We start from the raw sequence: 24,065 nt of genomic DNA, 5'->3' as shown, positions 1-24,065 counted from the left end.
TATATAAATATATATATATTGTGTGTGTGTGTGTGTGTGTATATATATATATATATATAAAATATATATTGTATAATGCGTTAAGGTTGGCAGAGCACTTTATGTGAATTGTCTCATTAAATCTTCACGACAACCCTAAGGGCTAGGTGCTGTTGTCATCCCCATCCAGAAGATGTATCCCTGGCATGCATCAGTGGACCAGTACAGCTCCATGGTAGGGTGTCCTGGCCATGTATTCATGAAATTCTTTAGAACCAGAGATGATGGGAGTAACAGGGGTGGACTAGATTAAGAAGCTCGATAAGGACGTGTTGCCACAGGTACCAGACTCCAGTAAAATGGCCTCTTTTCACACACGCCTGCCTAGCACACCCTCTTCCCTCCTGAAGAAGCCAAATATAACCCAGCAAGGGGCGGCACAGTCACTGGAGTTGGGCATTTTTAGCTACTGTTTTAATTTGTGTGCTTTCAGGTTCTTGGAATGGTTTTTCTTAAAAAAAAAAATCATTAGAGTTTTTCTACATAATATTTACTTTCTCCTCTTTACCCCTGTAGACTCCTAGTGCCAACTAATTGGCTTCATAGGGAGTTCAGCTTAGGGAGCTGACAGATGCTAATTGCTATTAGAACATATTGTTTAAAAATAGTACCGATTATAATTATTTTTGAATTGCTAACTTAGTAAGCTGTGAAATTCTGAAAAAGCAGTGACAGCAGTGGGGGGATGCCTGTGTAGATACTGTTGTGGCCTCATTTAATGCATTATACATGTAGGGAATTTTATTTTCCTTGGCACTTTTTTTATCCAGACCTTTTCTATCTCAGGACCACACTTCTATAGGAGCCTTGACATCAGTATTTTCTCTATCCTATCCTGAACACCACCACTGGATTAATCTTCCTGAATCCCTGCTTTTAGCATCTCATTCCTCTGCTCACAAATGGTCCTCTGTTTCCTATTCAAGGAACATGTTTGAAGCGCCTATTCTGTGTCTCGGACACTGGGCCTAGTTAGGGCCTGTTGTTCAGTTGTGTTTCAATCATGTCTGATTCTTTGTGACTCCATTTGAGGTTTTCTTGGCAAAGATACTGGAGTGGTTTGCCATTTCCTTCTCCAGCTCATTTTACAGATGAGGAAACGGAGGGAGGCAAACAGGGTTAAGTGACTTGCCCAGCTCGTGCCTGAGGCCAGATTTGAACTAAGATCCTGAGACCAGGCACAGCTCTCTATCTGTTGCACCACCTAGTTCCCAGCCTATTTGAGAGCCAGAAGACTACAAAGACAAAAAGCAGAAAATGCCTGCCCTCAAAGAGCTTCAATCCCTTTGGGGACAGGTGTACAACATCATGAGAACTGCCATTTGTATAACGCTGTAAAGGTTTGCACAGCTACCCTTAGCGGTAGGTGGTATAACACTTACTTCAGTGCACACAGACATGTACACCAATAAGTGTAATATAAGGTAATTTGGGAAAGGAGAAAGCGCTAACAACTTGGGGAGGATTATGGGGAGAAGAGGCAGAGTAGTCTTCCCAGAGGAGGTGGCCTTTTCACTGAGCCTTGAAGGACCACAAGGATACTGAGAGGGGGAGGTGAAGGAGCATATTTCAGGTATGTTGGGGGTGGCCTTGGTGAATGCACACAGGTGGGGGTGGATTTTGGAGTTTGGGGAATAGTTCGTCCTTTTGAGCTGGAACATGGAGTCATGTGAAAGAGAGCAGAAAAAGTAAATTGCAATCAGATTGTGGAAGGCTTGCCTTATGTCTGAGCTTCTCAGTCTGGGCTGTAAAGCCTGTCTGACCCCACCCTACCTTTTGTAACTGACTTCGCTTCCCTCATCAGAGTGGGCTATCTTTATGTACCTCTGGGTCTTTGCTTCTGCCTTTCCCTCCTCATTTCTCTTTTTTGTCTTTCAAAATCTCCCAATAAATACTATAAGGCTCAGCTCAAATACTGCCAGCTCCATGAAACTGTCCTAGCCTGCCTTTGTGCACTGAGAGTAGCTGTGATTGAGTGTTCAATTGGAGTCAGACCTGTGTTTGAATTAGTTAGGTGAGTGACCCTGAGCAGCCTTGGTTTCCTTATCTGTACAATGGGGATGATAACAGCACCGATTTCCTAGGGTTGCTGTGAGCTTCAAAGGAGATAACAGGTGTGAATAAGGTAATGTAAATGTCAACTGTTATTATCTTTACCTTTATCATTGCTTTTGGTTTCCATGTCGTAGTCATTTTCTTTTAATCTCTTTTAATTGAAACTTTCTAGCAGTGACAACCACAATGGTTATTAAGTTTATCCTTGCCTTTTGTTAGTTATTTCCCTTTAATCCCTTTGGATAGAACCTTTGTAATAATGATAACAGCGTTAATTTTTCTCTTTGTGTTTTTTCACACCACAGTTATTTCCCTTGAATCCCTCTCAACTGAACCTTTGCAATAACCATAATAATAGCACTTTAACAGGTTTGCAAAGCTCTTTATGTGAGTTATCTCATTTAATCTTCACAACAGCCCTGTGTGCTAGATAGGTGCTCTTGTCATACCTGTTGTACAGAAGAGGAAACCGTAGTGGAGAGAGATTCCATGACTGGCCCAGGATCACACAGCCAGTACATAGACCTTCCTTACTCCAGGCTCAGAAGGCTCTTCAGTGGGTGCCATCTTGTTCTTTTTTAAGAAAGAACAAAACCAACTGACAGTGTATACTGCATACTACATCTATAGTCCCCACCTCTCTGTGTAGAAGGATCCTTTGTTTCCTTGACAGAGATCTCTTTTTCTGCCAGAACAGAGATCTCTGTTATTACTTGCCATTTTAAATTAATCATGAATTTCCTTGAGACTTTTCTTGGCTTGTTGTGTTGTTTTATTATTGCATCACACTCTTCATTGTTTAACTTGGTGTTGGGGGGTGTGTGTGTGTGTGTCTGTGTGCGTGTGTGTCTGTGTCTGTCTGTCTGTCTGTCTCTCTCTCTCTGTCTTTCTCTCTGTCTCTCTGTATCTTTCTCTCTCCCCACCAATATTAGCTGAGCACAGGGGCCAGCACTTTACATATAATAGGTGAGCAATTCTGGGTATTTTAGCTTGGTCCCTAGCGCCTTTCTTCAGCAGGTTTACCTAATTGTCATATTGCTTTTCTCTTCCTTTGTGTCTCTCTGGGGTTTTCCTAGAAGAGAATCTGGGAGAGCCTTTGGGGCCTGGCATTCTGAACAACCTTGGTTACTTTACCCTCTTTTCCCTACTCTTCCTTGTCCCTTCAGGCTTAGAGCTCTGGCCCTCTTTGTCCCTGGGTAATTCAGAAAACCAGCATTTAAGTTTTTATGAAGCATAACATGAGGCTACTTTATGAGACCACTTTCATTTGGGGCCAGCCTTTTAAAAAGATAGCCTGACTTGACCTGACTGCATTACTGAAAACTGTTAACCAAAAATAGTATCATAAGTCCATGACATATTGCATCGCGACTAGATTTATTACAAGAGAAATGGACATGCATATGGAACCTAAGCAGGAGCCAAGAATTCACAATCCAAACAGAAGCTTGCACGTTTATGAAATTGTGGCAGAGGAGGAGAAACAGAAATCGTCACCCAAGTGGGAGTGGCAGGGGGGGAGAAATCATGAATAATTAAGATGGCAAAAGCTGCATTCTTTTCTCTTGGGGACTGCTAGACTGTGAAGATAGGGTGGTCTGCTTGTACCAGCTGCGCAAGCAGTTTCCCTGTCTAGTGCAGACTGGTGTCTGTCTTGAGTTCCAGGGACACACTAGGAGTCCAGTTTAGGATGCAAACAAATTATGTCAGTGGGGGTGGGGTGCTTCATCCTTGACATGTTCAGGGCCTCCTGTATACTTTGGGTTCTGGAAAATATGGCAACTAAAAAAGACAAGTTCAGGGGATCCCTTAACATTCCTTCCTCGTGGTCAGAGGTGACTCCTGGGTATGCTGGTGACCACAGAGAATACACTTAGTAAAACACTACCATGGATACTACAGAGGATAGCCCCAATTACAAAGTGAGATCAGAAACATTAACTAAACACAGTAGAAGCCATAGTAAGAATGTCCAAAATCAGGGACTAATCTACAGGGGAAAACCAAGCAACATCAGGATGATGAAGAGAACTTAATGTACAGACTTAGAAAATAAAAGCCAAAGGGGTACAATAATGGACATCACTAGTAGTAACAAACATTGAGTCGCCTTGAAATTTGGTAACCCTTCCCAGTGTGCATTCAGTCAGCACTTTCTTTCTTCGGTCTCAGATGTCTCATGCAGTCCTCTGGTCCCTGGCACGTCTTTCCTTGGGGCAGTCTGGAAAATATCATGTCCTCAGGAGTACCACTTCAATGAACTTTCTTTCTGGTTCCAAATTACCTGTAAAGACTCCTTGGACCTACCTGCTAAGATCTTTTACAAATGCAGAACTCAATATAAGATTTCAATACTAGTCTCATGGTGAAAACGAACTGGAATTTGAGGTTCTAATCTAATCAATAACAGAGCTAAAAGGGGAACACCAAATTAGGAACCCAGAGTTCACCTGAAACTTTAAAAAATTTAGGTTACAAATACCCTATACTGTTTCTGTCTTAATCTAAACTGTGTACCTGACATAAACACTCTTAACAAGCTGATGGGTTACTGCTACATAGAAGGCAGAACGCCCAAAACCTTCCAGATTACAGACTTGACCTGACTGCATTACTGATAACAAAGTCTATGAATTTGTCTGTGCTTTGTAATTATACAAGGTGTCTGTAAAGTCTGTGTGCAATTTAAAATAGTTGTAACTTTGTAACTATATGTGACAGAATCTGTAAAAAGCAAAAGAAAGAAGAAACATAACTTTTTTTATTGTTCTTGTTAATTTTCAACATGTTCATCATCGTTACATTAATTTATTAAAAAGTAAATATGAAATATTCTACCACAACCACTATGGCCTCCCCCCCTCCAACTTTACTCTTCATAGATGGAGGTCAAATGAAGGGGAAGCTGAATGGTTGGGTAACAGTATCAAGGAGATGGCCAATCAGAGAATCCTTAGGCTTTAGGAATAGCTCCCCAATAGACACTATGTGATTGGGGATGGAGGAAGTTCCAGTTGGAGCAGTGGGTTAACCCTTCTCAAGGCTTACCATTTGAAGTGACAAACATAAAGTGACTTCTCTTCAGTCTTTTGGGATCTAAAATTCTCAGCTCATTACAAGTTCTAACAAAAATAAACTAGATACATCAAGCTTTCTAATCCTTGTTAGAGATTATTTCTATCACATATAGTTACAAAGTTACAACTACTTTAAATTGCACACCGACTCTAAGGACACCCTACACAGCATTCATCAAAGGGCTGATTTCTTTTCCGATCTGACAAGCTAAATACAGTTGGAAGTGGTCTAGACCAGGGCTTCTTAAACTACCCCTTTTCCTGCTTCAGCAATAGAGTTTGGCGCCTGAGGGGGTAGGCAGTGCAGAGTATGCATGCTTTGTGTTCTGAACCAAGGCCACCGTGAAGTTGTAGGATGCAGCCCAGGCAAGCACTGCCAGAAACACCCCGGATTCATTACGTGTTTGATTTTGAATTAATTTTTGGTCATTGCCCGTTCAGAAATCCTTTACTGTTGCCCAGTGGAGTCTTAGACCCAAAGGAGCATCACTTTTATTTTGAAGGGTGCCAGGGATATTTCTGAGAAGTCCTCAAGAACACTTCCCTTCCCCTACCCTTTAGCTACATAGGAGAAGATTGCGGATAGGGACTAGATCCATAATTTCATTGGTACAGGGAACTCTTGGTTGAGGAATGTCCCTTTGCCAATGCAGGTGGGCATCAAGGCGTGACTTGACCTCAGATCTTCCTAGCTTTGACTATTAGCCATTGTGCCAGAATCATAAGCCTTGATGCTATGCTGCCTCTATGGGAGAAGAGTCACCCAGAGTTCTGCACCTGGAGTCAGGAAGACCTGGGTTCAAATCTAGCCTCATACACTTATTAGGCAGTGTGACCCTGGGCAAGTCTCAACAGGCTGCCCCTCTCATAACTTCTCCATCTTACCCCAGAAAGTTCTTTATCTTGGAAGATCACTTTAGCCCTGGAACTCACAAACTCACGCCTCAGAAGTACCCTCTGCCTCTGAGGCGCCTCCCTCTGATTAGAAGGTGGGGAATTCTTCCAGAACCTCCATTGAAGGAGGACATCAAGGCCAGCCATCGCTTCGTTTCCTATCAGACCGAACTGTCCTGGACTTTTCCATCATTGACTTGTATTTTCTCCTTCCCTCTGACTCCCCTCCCCCCACCTGCTTTTCAGAAACTTCCTTTTATGTGTTGACTTCCCCATGAGAGTGTAAGCCCCTTGGGAACAGGAACTGTCTTTTTGCCTGTATTTGTATTCCCAGAGCTTAGTGCCTAAGGACTTAATAAATAAATATTTGTTGACTTGACCTTTACCTCGGTTTCCTCCACTGTAAAATGGCTGTCTGTCCATCTGTCTGTCTATTTGTCTGTCTGTCTGTCTATCTACCTATCTCCATTTTATAGGGCAGTTGTGATTTGATTCCTAGATCAGATGAGATAATATCTGAAAAATGCTTAGCATAGTGCCTAGCAATACTGGGCGCTTAATGAATGTTTATTCTTTTTTTCCTCACTCCATTTTATTATTAAAATATTGTCTGAATGGTGGTACTAGGTTAGATTTCCTTCACAGTGGAGTCCAGGTAAATCCCTAAAGGTTCATTAGGCAGAATATTTGGCTAATTGGCTGGTACTCCTTGCTCCTCTTCCCCATTTTCCCCCTCCCCCACCATCTCCACAAAATATAGAGTATTGATTGTCTTCCAGGGCACTGGACAAATATCTGACTGCTTTCTGGAGGCAGCTCAATATTGCCCAATCGAGAGGCCACTGAAAATTATAGAATCTTAAGTTTGGAAGGGCTTTATAGAAATCAAGCCTCGTGCCCATCTAATGCATGAATACTGTCCTTGTTATCCATGATAAATGGTATTTTACCTTCTGCTTAAAGACTCCCAGTGAGGAAACCTTTAAGTGATTAACCCACTACTTCTCAAGGGAGCTCATTCCTCTTTTAGGTTAGGTCTCTAATGGTTGATTATTAATTGTTAGTTAAGAAATGTTTGAACTTTATTTGAAATTCTTATGTCTATCTGAAATTTGCCTACCTATAATTAGGTCACAGTTTTGCTACTCCAGGGCCAAGCAGAACAGGTGTAATTCCTCTTTTATGTGGTAGGCCTTTAGAATTTAAAGATGGCAATTGTGTCAACCCTCCTGCCCCCAGAACCTCCTCCAAGCCAAACATGTCCAGTTCATTTACTTGGTCCTTAGGATGCTATGGTTTCAAGGCTCTGCCATTCTTTTCTTGGATGTGGTCCAGTTTGTCTATGTCCAAAATGTGATGCTCATCACTAGATTCTGTGTGTTACGTATGGTCCCACCAGGACAGGATGAAATGGAACTATTGCTTCCCTGGCTCTGGATACTGTTCTTTTGTTAATGAAGTCTAAGAAAACATTACCTTTGAAAATAGCATTATATTACCTTTTTAAGCAGCCAGAATGTACTGATAACTTATATTAAGCTTGCAGTTCACTAAAAGATAATTAGATAGATAAGAACATTTATTAAGTGCTTTCTGTGTGCCAGGCACTATGTGAAATGCTGGGAATACAAATACAAGTAAAAGGAAAGACAGTCCTTTCCTTCAAGGAGCTTGCATTCTAATGGAGGAAGACAAGTAAAAGGTTGCTGCATGGGGTTCAGGGGAAGAAGATACCTGTGCAGGGGCTTGGGGGAGAAGTCCAGTTAGAAGCAGAGTGAGGGAGGGTGTGTGTGTGTGTGTGTGTGTGTGTGTGTGTGCGCGCGCTTAGGTATATATTGTTTATTTTTAATTTAAAACACTCAGTTCCATAAATTTTTGAGCCCCAGATTTTCATCTTCCCCCTTCTCCCTCCCTCCCTCCCCAACACGGCATGTAATCTGATATAGATTCTACATATACCTTCACATTAAACTTATTTTCCCAATAATCAAGTTGTAAAGAAGATTTATAACCAATGAAATGAATCATGAGAAAGATAAAACAAAACCAAAAATAAAATAAAATTTAAAAAAGGAGCAAGTAGTATGCTTCAATCTGCATTCAGACTCCGCAGTTCTTTTTCTGGATGTGAATAGCCTTTTCCATCATGAGTCTTTTGGAGCTTTCTTAGTACCTTCCATTGTTGAGAAGAGCCAAGTCTATCAGAGTTAATCATCACAGAATCAATGTGTCTGTGGTTGTGTACAATGTTCTCCTGGTTCTGCTTCCTTCACTCATCATCAGATCATGTAAGTTTCTCCAGGTTCTTATGAAGTTCGTCTGCAACCTCATTTCTTAAAGCACAATAGTATTCCATTACATTCATATACCACAATTTGTTTAACCATTCCCCAAATGATGAGCATCCCCTTGATTTCCAATTCTTTGCCACCACAAAAAGAGCTGCTATAAATATTTTTGTACATACAGGTCTTTTTCCCCTTGTAAGATCTGTGGGATGTAGCCCTAGAAGTGGTTTTGCTGGGTCAAAAGATGTGCACATTTTTATAGCCTTTTGGGCATAGTTCCAAATTGTTCTCCAGAATGGTTGGATCAATTCACAACTCCACCAACAATGTAATAGTGTTCCAATTTTCCCACATTTTTTCCAGCACTTATCATTTTCCTGTCTTGACATGTTAGCCAATTTGACAGGAGAGATGTGGTACCTAAGTGTTGTTTTAATTTGCATTTCTCTAATCAATAGAGATTTAGAGCATTTTTTCATATGACTATAGATATCTTTAATTTCTTCCTCTGAAAATTGCCTGTTCATATCCTTTGACCATTTCTCAATTGGGGAATGACTTGTATTCTTATAAATTTGACTTAGTTCCCAATTTTCTGATTCCCTCCTAAACTTGGTTGCATTGGCTTTGTTTGTACAAAACCTTTTCAATTTAATGTAATCAAAATTATCGATTTTGCATTTCATAATGCTTGAGCGAGGGATGGAGGTACTTTCTAGGGTGAGAAGGCTAATGTGGGGGAAGTTGGGAGAGTCAGGAATGGAGTTTTTATTTCTCTGTCTTCTCTATAAGGGGTATTGTAGTTAATTTTGTTAAATGCTCCTGCAGGGGCAAAACTGTACTAGGCAAGACAGGCCCACCCTGAGAGAGAGACAAGAGGTAGAATGTACCAAGTAGGTTGGGCTGTTGCTACCCCTGGACTGCTGTTCCCCCTCAGGTAGGGATAGAGACAGCCCAAAACCATGAACCTAAAATCACTGGCAGTAGCAGTGTTTTCGTGACCCTTAGCTCCTACAGCTATTGTAGAGAGGAGTAAACCTTGAGAAGAAGTTGTCCACCATCCTTGTAGCCACAACTACCACCAATGGGGCAGGCAAGCTGACCTAGTTGAAGCATCAAAGCCTCCTGAGGGAGAGACAGGAAGTACCAGGTAGGTCAAGCCACCTCAGTCATTACCTCCCCTCAGACCTTGGTGGAAACATCCCAGGATGCTGAGCCCACCTGTCCCCCCCACCTACACCCCCCCCCCCAAAAAAAGACTGACCCTGCCTTCATCTTAGTCATTGCTGCCATTGAGGGGAATCACCCTTGTGAAGAAGGGGCCCAGTATCCTTGCCACCATCAACACCAACTGTCATCCAACTGCCAGTGACTGGCAAAATGATAAGCAAATAATAAATAAGCAAAAATGGTAAGCAAATGAGATCAGTAGCAACCTTCAGACCACCAGCTTGGTTTCTAGCTCTACCCCCAAAGTTATCATTCAGGGAAGCAGCTCTTGTGGAAATATGACCTGGCAGTTTTGTCTGCAGGTGCTGTGGTCCCTGCATCCTCAGCAGCCACAGTTACTGAAGGCTCAGAAAAGCAAACTCTTGTCACAAAGTCCTTGGCACTGTCAAATGATGCAGCATCAGAAATAGATATGGTTTTTATTAGTGGAGATGACATTAAAGGAGATGCATTACCATCTGCTTTGCTGTTGCACCCTAAGGACCTCTGGGAGTTTCCATCTGACTTGTAACTGAAACCTCCTATATGTGTTGTCTCCGCTTATTAGATGTGAAAGTCTTGAGAGCAAAGGCTGTCTTGCTTTTCTGTTTGTATCTGCACCGCTTATCCTTGCCTCATCACGTAGTAATTGCTTAATAAATGCTTTTTCATCCATTCATCTCCTTGATGAATTAGCCTAGTAACCTTGTCAAACAATTTGACATGACTTTTTCTCAGTGAACCCATAAAAGCTCAAAGTAATCACCTCTTTCTTTTCTAGGTGCTTACAGACATCCTTTTCAGGCTCTATCCCAGAATTTTACCAACATTTTACATGAACCTTATTAACCTTCTTGGATAAGGTTTGCTGCTTCCATGATCTCTCTCCTGTTGGGTAACCATTAATATTTCAACAGTCACATCTGTAATTTCTTTTTATAGTCACAAATGTAATCCACTTGGGCTAGCTTATATTGAGCTAATTGAGGGCAGCTGGGCATTTTCTTAAAGTATCCTCTGTTTTCCCCCCTCACATAGGCAGTCTAAAAATCATTCTTCTTGGTAGGGGAGGAGCTGCAAAGGAACTGAGTTTTTCTGCCTTCTCATTGTCTGTTATTTCCTTAGCCACTCTATAAGAGGTCTTCTTTCCCTTCTCTCAATTTCCTCTTGGTACCAACACAGCTCTAATTAAAGTGCTTTGTGGTTTTTAACATTTATCATAATTCTTTGCTCATGTTCAGCATTGGGATTCTTGGCACTATCCTTACAGGACCTTGCCATTCTTTTGTATTCATCCTGTTACCTGTTTTTGCTTCTTTCTCTTGAACAGATAACCTCAGTCATTTTTTTATTCTTCCCTTCCTCTAACCCTCAGAATCCCGCCAGTTGCCAAATACTGTTGACTTATTCAATCAATTCAACAAATATTTATTAGGTGCCCGTTGTGTGTGTCCCGTCCTGGGCAAGGAGCAATGGGATGGTGGTGGTGGTAATAAGATCCGGCTCTCATAGAGCTTAAGTGCCTAAAAGAGGAAAAAAACACAAATGACTATGTATACAGTGGTATTGGATGAGTACATTTGAAAGGTTTAACAAAATTTCATTTGTAAATTGCTTAACAAATTGCCTGGCATGTTGTAGACACTGTAGGAATGCTTCTTTCCTTCCCCTTCCTCTATATCTGCTTCTGTTCCAGCCTTTCAGTCTGCCTCAGGAGTACATCAGCTATTTGTCCTAGTCTGTAGTGTCTCTAGTGCCAAGGATGGCACCTTGAATGTGGTAGATGTTTTATAAAATTTTTGTTAAGTTGAATTCTCTTACTAAGTGTCATTCTATTTTTCCCTCTTTTGATCTTTACCCAAATGCTTTCCACCATGCTTTTCACTTCGAGTTTTGGATTTTCATGCAGGCTATCTGTTCTTCCTTCTTCCTCTTTTATGGATAATCTCAGCGGTGTCTTTGACTCTTCCCTTCTTCTGTCCCTCCACATCCAATCAATTGCCAAATTCTGTTGATTCTGCTTTTTATATTCAATTCACCAAATAATTCTTTTGTTATTCAGTGTTGCCCTGGTTGTTTCCCTAACCAACCTGTTCCTTTAGAATGAGGTGTATTTTTCCGTTGTTGCACTCCAGACATGTTGTTTGTCCTACCTGATCTTGGTGACATGTATGAGCTCATATTTACTGACTCAGGTTAGGATTTCTAGTTCACTTTCTCTATGACCCATAACTAGTACTTTGGTGTATGGGTCACTGGGACCATGAATGTCATTTTTTAAAAACCAGCTTTCTTGATCATATTTATGGTTAGTGGCTTGGCACACAGTAGACTCTTAATAAATGTTTACTGATTGATATTGTACCAGCTTAAAAGAAATGGGATATGTAAAAGAAAGGAGAGAAAGAAGCATTGTATATTAAGAGAAATGCTCATGTGAGGAATTCAGGAACTAAAGCAGAGAGAGCATGAGAGATTTTGGGAGAAGATCAAGGAGGAAAAAGGAAAGCTGTCTAAAGAAATTAGTGAGGATGCATAGGGAACTCACGAATCAGCTTAGAGCTTAAAAAAACAGGCTACTTGCAAGGTCAGATAATGGAAGACGACTGACAAATGTAGCATACTTATATGAGAATGGTATCAGGAGTGCTAACATTCAAACTGAGCTAGTAAGAAAAACTAAGGTTAGCAAGAGACTTTTTTTAAAAGCTCATGGTTTGAACACATACTAGCTGTGTGATCTTGGGCAAATCACTTAACCACTATAGCCTCAACTCCCCACTCCAAAAAAAAAAAAAGCAAACAAAAAAACCTCCCAAAAGTATTTTTTTTTAAAAGAAGCTCATAATTTTGGGGAAGAAAGAATCAAAAGGATAGGATTCTTGCTTAAAATGGATAAGACAGCGATAACTGATGGCAGAGAGAAGATAGAGCTAGTTAATTCTTACTTTCCTTCTGTAATATACTAACATTTTTTTAGTGATTGTTTTCTTTCCTGAAAGGGGCAAAAAAAAAGACTTTTATCTGAGAAATACAAATCAAAGCAACTTGAGACCCAGCCCCTCATTTCTGAGTGCTTGAGGAGAGACCAAGAGAATTTGAGTGAAAGCATGCCCCTTAAAGTCCCAAGTATTTACTTAAGGCTGGAACAGGTGTAAGGTATTGTTGTCTATCACCTCATTTACGTAGGCCTGTTTTCAGGCTTTTGAAGGATCTGTTTCAGAAACTATAAATCAAAAGAACTATTTGGGGACTGAGAAATCTCTTAAGTACGTTTTTGTACTTATAGTTTGTGTTTTAGTTGCAAGAGAAAATGAGATGCTAGAGATGGGGAGAAGGAGAAGACACAGTTGCTGCTGCCCGAAGAGAAAGCTAACTAGAGACAGAAGCAGAGCCACCCAATGGTATTTGGGGGGGAAAATGGATCAGAAGAGAAAAGTAGTTGCTTCAGGCTTAAGCCTAGTTGGCTCTCAGTTGCTCTAGGAGCTGTTTTGTTTGGATAGGGACTGTTTAGTTGCTGAGAGCTTGTTAGAGAAAGCAGAATCCTGCTGTGTGAGGTGCTGGTTTGGCTTGATTGCATATACTGTCATATAAAGTTTGAGAACTGATTGGGGATAGGCAAGCCCTACTGCTGATCTAGGAGGATGAGAACCCTGTAACTTAAGGGAACTGTCATTGAAATAGCTTAATGCTGCTCCAGCAGCCCAAGAGTAGCATAGATGTGGCTTTGTCCAGCCAAGGGAGCAGAGAAAAGGAGCTGATGACACATGGGACAGATTTGTCCCTAAAAGAGACCACCAATGTCCAGGTCTACAGTCCAGGGTCATGAACTCTTGATAAAAGTTAAGATATGATTAGGGCATAGAGATTGGGATTTTCTTTTAAAGCATGACTTGGAGACTCTGGAAGATGACAATGTTTTAGTCTAATACAAACAATCTAATTAGAGTAGATTAAATAATAATCCTGTAGCCAGCTCTGCTAACATGTTGTGAATTTGTTCAAAGACAACAGCAAGGCTGGGAATGGGAATGAGAAAGGTCAGTTCTTTACTCAGCCCTGATTTAGCATTTTTTTAGAACTTGATATACACCAAATTGAATGTCGCCTGATTGTCTGAGGAAGCACTTATAGGATCATAGGAGCATAGATTTAGAGCTGAAGGTGGCTTCAGAGGCCCTATCCTCCAACCCCTTAATTTTACAGATGAGGCCGGGGGAGGTTGAATGACTTGCCCAAAGCCAGAGAAGTAATAAACCTAAAAAATGGAATTTGAGTCCTGATTTTCCAATTCCAGAGCCAGGGAATTTTTGCACTGTATTACCCTGCCTCTTACTATAGTACATTTGAAAAGTGTAAAAGGTGTAATGTATGTACACACACACACACACACACACACACACACTGTATTATCTTTACACAGTTTGTGTTTTTCCAGTAAATAGAAAATTCTCCAGAAAAGAGAAATTCTGTGAGGGCAGAGATGGGCTTGTTTGTCTTTGAATCCCCTATACTTACTATGGTGACTGGGACTTGTTGTTCAGTCATTTTCAGTTATGTCCAACTCTTTGTGACTTCATTTTGGCGTTTCTTGGTAGAGATACTAGAGTGGTTTGCCATTTCCACCTCTAGCTCATTTTACAGATGAGGAAACAGAGGCAAACAGTGTTAAGTGACTTGCCCAGGTTCACACAGCTAATTAAGTTTCTGAGGTCAGATTTGAACCTGACTCCAGGCCTGGTGCTCTATTTACTGCCTGGGACTTAGTGGGTGCTTAATAAATGTTTGTTGAATTTCCATTTTACAGAGAGGACATTTTGTTCTCCCTTATGTTAGAAAAAGATGGCATGTTAAAAACAATTGTGTGGGCCGGCTATCATGATGTTACATGTTGAAATTATGACTCTGTTGGTAAATTCAGTTTTCTGACTTGGAAATGGAATTGAAATTTGGTATTAGGAAAATGCTTGTTTTATTGCATAAATTAAAAATAAAATAAATAAAAGTTTTAAAAAGGAAAAAAAGTTGGTAGCAGAGAGGAATGCCTTGATTTCAAAGATGCCAGTCAACTTGTGCATTTTTCCAGAAACTTGTACAGGTGATCCCACCGTTGTTTTTGTGCTGAGCGGGGAAACCTGCTTGAAACTTCATGCATAATTTCTGCATGTGCTGATGATTTGGAGTCTCTGGGTGTTTCAAGACCTATAAAAAGTGTTTAATTTCACAGCTTTTGAATGACAGTACTCCTAGAGCCAAGATCTGTTGCTTTAACCGAACTAACAGGAGTTGGAAGTATGTGAAGTTTCCTGTCATGAGGAAAAAGTATTTACTAATCACAGAATCATAGAATTTTAGAGTTGAAAGTAACCTAGCAGCCAGCTAGGTCAAGCTATTATACAATATGCCCAACAAGGGGGCATCTGGCCTCTGTCTGAAGATCCCCAGTGAGAGGGGGAACCCACTACACTCCTAATCCTGATCCAGGGGGCCCATCCCCATTTTGGCTAACTTCAGGTTTTTTTATTTTTTTGCTTCGGGAGGGGGGAAGGCAGAGCAATTGGGGTTAAGCGACTTGCCCAAGGTCACACAACTAGTAACAGTTGTTAAGATTTTCCTGCTGTGGACCCTAAATTTTCTCTTTGCAACTGCTGCTAGTCGGGTTTCCTGGGGCCAAGCAAAACAAATCTAATCCCTCTTTAATATGACAGCTTCTTGAAGGGGGCTTTCCTAGTCCCCTTGAGCCTGTTGCCGAGGGAAATGAAGTCGTCACGGTGCCTCATTCATCAGCCCAGCAGTATCCGTGCAGCTGGGGATGTGGGCAGAGAAGGGTATGGCACATTTTAAAAATGATGTGGAAAGAGTTAAGTGTGTGAATAAATGGATCTTTGATGTGCAGTGCTGGATTGGGAGGTAGAGTCTGGGTTTTAACCTCGTCTCAGGCTCTTAGTAATTGTGTGCTTGTGGGTGACCCATTGGGCTTATGAGAGCCTCACTCTCTTCACCTGCAAATTGGGGGTGATTATACTTGAGCTAGCTACCTCACTGGTGGCGAGGAATTCACAAACTTTAAAATTCTATAGAAATGAGTTGTTGTTCCGTTGTGTCTGCCTCTCCGTGACCTCATGAATCATGCTGTCCATGGAGTTTTCTTGGCACAGACAACTGGAGCAGTTTGCCATTTCCCTCTCAGGTCTTCCTGACTCCAGGCCTAGTTTATCTACTGAGCTATCTAGGTTCCCCATAGAAATGTGTACTACCAGTTTATTTTTATGCATGTTGCATTTAGGCAGAGTTATATTGACATAGTACTGGTAGTCAACAGGATACAAAATACAATTTTTTTTTTAAATCCAAAAACACCTTTTATTTCATGTGTTTTAAAAGTGGATTTAAGATCTGCCTATCTATTAAAGTTCAAAATATTAGGTAAAATTAAACGAATCCTTGTATGTAGCCTCATAAAATCTAGAGGTGAAAGGGACCTTTGGGACCCTCTAGACCAGGACTTCTTAACCCTTTTTGTGTCATGGACCCTATCGACTGTCCAGGGAAGCAGGTAGGCCTTTTCTCGAAATTATAGTTTTAAATATCTAACATGAATATGTAGAATTGCAGAGGAAACCGATTATGTGAAATTATAGTTACTAAAAATTTTCATGGACCCCAGGCTAACCCCTAGTCTAGTCCCCTCATTTTACAGGTCAGAAGACTGAGGCTGGGAGAAGTTAAATTATGTGCTCTTGGTCATGCAGCTAGTAATGGTGTGAATACAGAGACATCTACCCTACTTTTGTGTTTCTCTTTGTTTATGTCCCTTTCTACATGCTCATCTTTGTTGGTATCACACCCATTCAGTAGGGTAAGCTCCTAGAAAATGAGGACACCGTCTGTTGTACTTGTTTGTCTGAAACATCATATTTAATGATCAGCCTCCAATGATGTGTATGTGTTGGAAACCCCAATTAGATCCATGGGATTTTAGTGTTGGATGAATGCCCAATTGTCCTTGCTCTGACCTGCCAAATACAATTTAAAAAAAAAATCAATTAATTATTTTTAGTTTACAACATTCAGTTCCACAAGTTTTTGAGTTCTGAATTTTCTTCCCTTCCCTTCCCTTTCCTCCCTCCCCCCCGCAGCGTGTAATCTGATACCAGTTCTACATATACCTTCACATTAAACTTATTTTCCCAAAAATCAGGTTGTAAAGAAGAATTATAACCAATGAAATGAATCATGAGAAAGATAAAACAAAACCTAAAATAAAATTTGAAAAAAGAGGAAGCATTTACTTCAATCTGCATTCAGACTCCGTAATTCTTTCTCTGGATGTGGATAGCCTTTTCCATCATGAGTCTTTTGGAGCTGTCTTAGAGAAGAGCCAAGTCTATCAGAGTTCCTCATCACAGAAGCAATATGTCTGTGGTTGTGTACAACGTTCTCCTGGTTCTGCTCCCCTTACTCAGGATCAGGTCATATAAGACTTTTGTGGAGACGGTTATAAAGTAAGTGAGCATTTGAATTTTAACTCTTTAAAAATAATTTTTCCCTTTTACCATCTTGATATTGATTTGGTCTTCATGATGATTAAAAAGATTCAAGAGACATAGTTTCTGGGTAATTTAATCATTTTATTAATAAGGCCAACACATTATTAATGAAAGGATGGTCATTTGGCCATCATCAATCATGATGATGGCCTCACTGTTTATGTACCCTTCAAAGAGTAGGTGTTCTTGAGGGGTGGAGGTCAACTCTGATTGGATAACACAATGGGAGGTGGGCTATATCAGAATGGGGCTGAGAGTGATACTATGTCATCTTTGGACCGACTATGCCCAGACCACCTGTAGCCTTAGGCAGTCTAAGTCAAAGAATTTACTATCCCCATCCAAGCCTGAGTAGAACACAACGGGCTTCCATCAGTGGGGTCTTGAACAGGAAAGTCCAATCTCATTATCAGCAATGGCTTTCAACAAACTGAACTTTTAAAATCAGGACTTTAGAAAAAGGGAGACCTCTGAATCTCCCCAATCATTGGTTATTAACAACAATTTTTCTCATCTTTAAGTGACGGCTCCCATCCAAGGTGGGAGATGAGCGTGGTAGCAATGCCTCCTTTTTTGTGGAGTGCGTATTTGTTCTGGGGTTCAACAGAAGGTTCCAGTTCCTCCTGCACCTGAGCAGCCCTGATTTCCATAAAAACAAGGTTCTCTTATACCTCTTCCATAGACTGCTGGGATTTAAGGGGAATGAAGTCCTGGCACCTTGTTGGTCCAGGATGCAAATTATTCAATAGCCAACAAGTGATTTCACAGTGATTCTTTTGGGATTCTCAGACTGGAGAGTTTCTATTTCTACCATGGCTCTAATGTGACTATAGAAGTATAGAATATAGAAGAAACCACATCCTCATGTGGTTCACTCATGCCCAGAGAACTATTTGCTCTACAGGTTATTGTCCCTTCCACGTGGTGCAGTTTTGTTGTTAGTTTTAACTAAGATTCCTCTCATTAAAAGATAATTACCTGGTTTTAACTTTTGAAACATCTGAGTTGTCATTTGGTCGTATTTCAGCACAGGCTGTAATTTTACAAATACCGTCTGAGGACTTTGCCTCTTTTCCTAAAGACAGTCAAGCATTTTATCAGTTTCATCCATGAAAGCTTGTAAAAAACTCTAAAACCATACCTCGGTTTTTAAGTTGCTTCTCTTTTTTAGAACCAGATACATTCTGAGTATTTCCATTTATGAAGTTTCAAGAGAGCCAAGTTCTTATGAGTATTTCTTTTGTCCTGTCTTCAGCTTTAAAACAAGTTGGCAGAAATTGTAAATGTGCTTTGTCTTCTTTTTTTCTTTTCTTTTTGGCTACAGATGCAAGAGATGCTGAACAGCTGAGCAAGAATAAGGTTACACATATACTCTCTATCCATGATAGTGCCAGGCCTATGCTCGAGGTAAGGCCAGCACAGCCTTCTTCTCCTGTGTACGTCTGTATCTGTCTGTCCCTGCCTATGTGGATACGTCTACGTATAGAGCGTGTTTTTAAAGCCTTAACTTCAGCCATTATCAATAACGCTGGTGAAAACTTACCATATCTGTAGCATTAAGTGTGTAAATCAAAGTTAATCTGTTACACAACTGAGTGCCACGGATTTCTGTCTTCTGGCCGTGAAATCGTTAGCGGTGTTAATTCTGCCTGTTGTTGTTCCTCCTTATTTATGTTCGTTGATGTTTTTGGTACCAAATGAAATTAGGTTCATAATATACCCCTGGTAGGTCAGCCCTGTTCCCATTGACTCAGTAGCAAGGGGGAGAAACCTGGCTTCCAGCATTTTCCTCTGAATATAAAGCACACTTAAAAAAACCATTTTCATTGTCTTTTGCAAAGCTAGCTCCTATGTTTAGTGCTCAGAAAAGCTTAGGCACTTCATTTCTTGATCTTTCCCCCTTAGACTCAATTATCCATGGTTGGCATTTAGGAAAAAGGCCATGAAAGGTGAGTTTAAACTTTTTATTTTCCTGGGGCTCTGCCCCAGAAGAGGCTGAGGCAGAAGCTGTTATTGTACTTCATGTGTATCAGGGTAAACAGGGTGTGTCTGCCTGTTGATGTACACTAATTCCAAAAACATTTTCAAGTTGAAGCTGTTGGACGGTTGGAGCTGTTGGTCCGGAGTAAAATCTCTTTCTGTGAATTAGCGTCGACCATCTAACTTACAGATGATAGCCACGAAACCATTTTTTTTAAAGGTGTGCGAGTGTTTTTTAGGGTGGGGTGGCTGGAGGGTGGGGGACCAGGAGAGCTTACTCTGAGAGGAGTCTGCTTTAGCCTGTTTTCATTGAAATTCAAATATGGCAGGAGTTAAGCAGCTTTCGCCTATAAATTCTCCTGTTTTCTTTAGGTACTACATTAGTCAGAGTTTCTATAAGCATGAAGGATGTCCTAAAGTTTATCTGAATATAGAACAATAAATGAGTCTAGTTTTCTGTATATTCAGTCCATTTCCAGTTCTGTCAGACTCTTTGTGACCCCATTTGGGGTTTTCTTGACAAAGGTACAAGAGTGGCCATTTCTTTCTCCACCTCATTTTACAAGTGAGGAAACTGAGGCAAACGGGGTTAAGTGACTTTCCCAGGGTCACACAGCTAATAAGTGTCTGAGTTCAGATTTGAATTCAGGTCCTCCTGGCTCCAGGCCAGGCATTTTATCCCATGTGCCATGTAGCTGTTCTTTGTATAGTCAGACTTAACATGTGAAATGTTAGCTAGGTTACCCAGTAGATAGAATAGCCCTGCACAATCTGCAGCCTGCAGGCGGCTTACAACTGGCATGCCAAAGGAATTCTAGTGGGTGAGAAAAGTGTAGAGGAAAATATCCTTTGTATGTAGAGGAAATCCTTTGGTGACCAGCCTATGGGCCATAAGCGGCTGGCTGCAGGTTGTTGTGCAGGCCTGAGATGGAGCATTGGACTTGGACCTAAGTTCACATCTTGCATGAGCACTGTTATTATTAAGCATTTAGAAAATACCTAGTATTTACTATGGGTTCTCTAATGATTTTGTATTCTGGTACAGCGTAGGACAGTTTTATTTTAGAAATAGGGAGGCCAAGGATCCAACAAGTTAACTTTAAAAGAAGTCATATAGGAGACTATTGGGATAGAGTTATGTTGGCTCTGGAGCTGCCAAACAGCACCCAGTCCTGTACCCAGTGCCAGCACAGGGGTCCCTTGTTATCTCTTTCTGACCAATATACCATTCCCCTTACTGTCTCTGGTTGGTGAAAGCTCCTAAAACTGCTTCAACTGCGGCTGCCACCCCTCCAAGGCCCACCGCTGGTGTCTCCACCTCACTGTACTCCAGGCCAACCCCAGCTCCAGTGTCAGAGGCCTCTCATTCTGACCATCTGAGTTTCTTGGGTGGAAAAGTGTCTCACCTTGACCTTTGCTGGCTGTGCTGCTCCAGAATGCGAGCCGTTTGGAGAGGAATTCCCCTCCAGAGCTGAGAGAGGTCAACTTGAATGTCCCCTCTACCTCGCCATCTTGCCTCTACCTCAAGACTATTGGGATAGAGTTCTTTAGAGTACCCTTGACTCTAGTTCTTTGCTTACCTTACTGAACTATATCATTGATACTCCAAACCAATGTTCTGGCTTAGGTGCAAAGGCTCAGGAGCAGAGGTGAGTTAAAAGATGTGTTTACGCTTGAGAGGCACCTGATGTCTGGACTGCCTTTTTCAAGATCATGGGGTGTGGGGCTAGAGCTCCTTGTTCTTGTAGGTTTGGAAAGCTCTTCCTCAACCTTGATGGAGATGAGTAGTGCAGGGAACAAGGTACCGATTACCAACCATCCTGGTCACTTGGCCAGGAGCATAGATGGGTCAGAGATGGAAAGAGAGAGAACTAGAACCATCTTGCCCACAGTAGGCACTTTGTAACTGTCTCTTTTAAAAAACTGAACCGAGTGTCCTCAGACTCCTCTGGTTTAGTACAGCCCTGCATCTTCATGGTCCCGTTGTATGTAGGCCAACCAGGAGATCACAGCCCACCTAACAGCGTTAAACACCATTTGTTCAACAGGTATTTGAGTGCTTATAACATGATCAGTAGTGCCTTATTGCTGAGGATGCAAAGATGAGGCAGTTAGGTTCAGCCAAGAGATCATGAGGGTCTGAACCAGGACTGTCACAGTTCTGCCTTAAAAGATTACCTAATCTATTTAGATGGAATTTAATGGGCATAAATTAAGCGATATGCAGGTAGGCTGTAGTAACTGGAGAACTAAGGAGTACCAACCAAGCACAATTCTTTCTTGCTTTTGTTGATTTTTTGCTTGTTTTAAAATGGGAATTTGTCAACACGTGTTCTATAGAATGTTGCGCTGTTCAGTTTCACTTTATTCTTGTCCCCCTGCGTACTGAAATGACATTTTCCAATTTGTTGAAACAGTTCCTAAATCTGCTTTTAACATTGAGTGTCAAGTAATAGTATGCCAGGGCAGTAGGGACAAGCTTAGGGATACTCTAGGAACAGGTGATATCTGAATATCCTTGGTGTCCTCAAAAACTTTCCTATTAATTGACATGCATTGATTGAATCCTTATTCTGTGCCCAGAATTGCTAGGTTGCTGCTGGGGATACCAGTGTGCCCACCCTTATGGGGTTTATAACCTTAAAGAGATTAGAATGGATTCTTACTGGTTTCCATCATCAGCTTCCCATAAAAGTGGTCAGGACCATTATTCTTCTCAACAGCCTGAGGCAAAAATGAACCTGGACATTTACCGTGGTTTAGAACCTCATCACTGTGTCTCGGGTTCAAGATTTGGGCAGGCTTTCATTGCCTCTTTGATGGATTAGTAAAGGATTTGTTAACCTCTTCGAACATAGGGTGGGTTAACCACATGTTGTGAGTCGAATCAGGCCCAGAATTATAAAAGGAAAGGATATGGTAAATATTGCTTTTCCAGATGGGTCTGTCTTTAGGCAGCACTACCTAGGTCAATCACTTAGCCTCCATTAGCTTCCTTAGGGGTAAAAATGAGAGGATTGGATTTGATGACCTCTGTAGTCCCTTCTGTCTCTAAATCTATAATCTTGTAATCCTATCTAGAATTGTAGAGGGATAGAGTGGGAAAATTGGAGAGCATCAATTTATTTTAGTGGACTGAGCTAAAGCAAGCTATGACTTAACACAGAAGCCCCCTCAAAGAGTTCTGCACATCATTTCCATCTCCAGGGCCACCCAAGATTCTCTAACAGTATATTGAGGGGGGAGGTAAACCACATACTTGAAAAAGTTATATGGAAAAATGGTATTATAAAGTTGGAAGGAACTTGGAAATCATCTTGGCCAGGGATTTTCAATCTTTTTTTTTTTAATATCATATGCCTCTCTGGCAGTCTGGTGCAGCCTGTGGATCCTTTCTCAGGATAATGTTTTTGAATGCATAAAATACAATACAAAGGCTTACAAAGGAAGTGAGTTCTTGAAATATGTTTATCAACATATGTGTGTATGTATATGTGTACACACACAAATGCATGCACACACGCTCATGGACCCCATGAGCCCATGACTCATTTTATAGTTGAGAAAGCAGCCCTGGGGAGATAAGAAGACTTGTCCAGGGTCATAGTTAGAGTCTCTCTGAATCCTAGTTCAATGTATTTTCCCATTCTGCCATGTATCCTCTGGCCTGATTGTTACTCAGGGTATCTAAGATACTCTGATTTCAGTAGGAATGTTTGTTCTGCATGACCTGACTACTAAAAAAATAATCATTCCTCCCGCTTATTCCTTATTGGGTGTGATGCCTTCATAGAACATGAAAGTGAATTTGTGCAATCTAGTTAAAGGTGAGCCATTCTGAAAATCTGGATTTGGAATTCAAACAAACAATTTTTCTTGCTTTATTTCCAATATCAAGGAAATCTTCCTTTTCTAAGTAGGAAGTTCAGGGGAAGAAGATGTGGTTCAGTTGTTTTTCAGTTGTGTCCGACTCTTTGTAACTCCATTTGGGGCTTTCTTGGCAGAAATACTGGAGTGGTTTGCCATTTCCTTCTGTAGCGGCAAGCACCCTAGCATACCCTGGATGGCCTGCTAGCACAGGTCCTTAGATCTGCTTTACTAAGAAAGATAGCTTTTAAAGATGTTAATAATCTTTTAATTACATTCACTAGTTCAGGGAAGGGTCAATACCCTAATTGTCAGGGAAAGTACAAGTAGAGAAAATACTAGCAGAGAAATCAGCATAAAAACCAATAGACAGGGCTCTGACTCCCTGAATCAAAGCAATGTTGCTGTACTTTACATACATCACCGAATCGAGAGAGCCTTTATATCTGAGCAGTCAGAGGTCTCAGGTACTCAGAGTCTCAACCGGGGAGTCACAAGGTCCTTCTCATAAGCGAGCCCCCGAAGCAAACTACCAACTCAGAGTATATATACACTTCTCAGAACCAGAAGGCATCACAACCCTCATGACTCAGTGCCTAATTAGACATTAACAAAAGGTGTGAAAACCTTCCTACAAGCAAGCCTCCCCTAAGCAAGCTTCCTCTTAGGCAAATTCCTCTCCCAATAGGCTCTGTGTGACTCAGGATGTATTGCAGCTATGACCAGAGTTCAAAGCAGGTCACATAGGCCTGTTAATGGAAGGGGAAGATTTCCCTAATCCACTAACATTACACCTTCTGCAGCTCATTTTATAGATGAGGGACTGGGGCAAACAGGGTTAAGTGACTTGGCCAGGATCACACAGCTAGTAAGTGTCAGATTTGAACTCATGAAGATGACTCTTCTTGTCTCCAGGCCTGGTGCTTTATTCACTTTGCCATCTAGCTGCCCCAAGGAGATAGGATGAGACAAAGTTATTCCTATAGAACTATGTTACTAGTTTTCAGCCATAGTTAAGGCATACATTTCAGTGTTTCTCTGACATAAAATTATGTAGGACTAGTTCTGGGCTTAGCCTGTACTGGAAAAGAAGCAACCTAGGTCTT

General features: G+C 41.1%; 1 protein-coding gene across 1 annotated transcript in view; it reads left to right on the top strand.

Annotated features, from left to right (window-relative positions):
* DUSP22 (dual specificity phosphatase 22) overlaps positions 1 to 24,065 on the top strand; it is a 78,656-nt gene that overhangs the window by 12,137 nt on the left and 42,454 nt on the right. The window contains exon 3 of the mRNA XM_036740803.1: positions 18,437 to 18,519. Within this exon, the coding sequence (XP_036596698.1) occupies positions 18,437 to 18,519 (83 nt within the window). The remainder of the gene's footprint in view (positions 1 to 18,436; positions 18,520 to 24,065) is intronic.

The sequence above is a fragment of the Trichosurus vulpecula genome, chromosome 1 (genome assembly GCF_011100635.1).
Source record: "Trichosurus vulpecula isolate mTriVul1 chromosome 1, mTriVul1.pri, whole genome shotgun sequence".
NCBI lineage: Eukaryota > Metazoa > Chordata > Mammalia > Diprotodontia > Phalangeridae > Trichosurus > Trichosurus vulpecula.
Note: the sequence above shows the minus strand (reverse complement) of the source record. Positions and strands in the feature narration are given on the sequence as shown.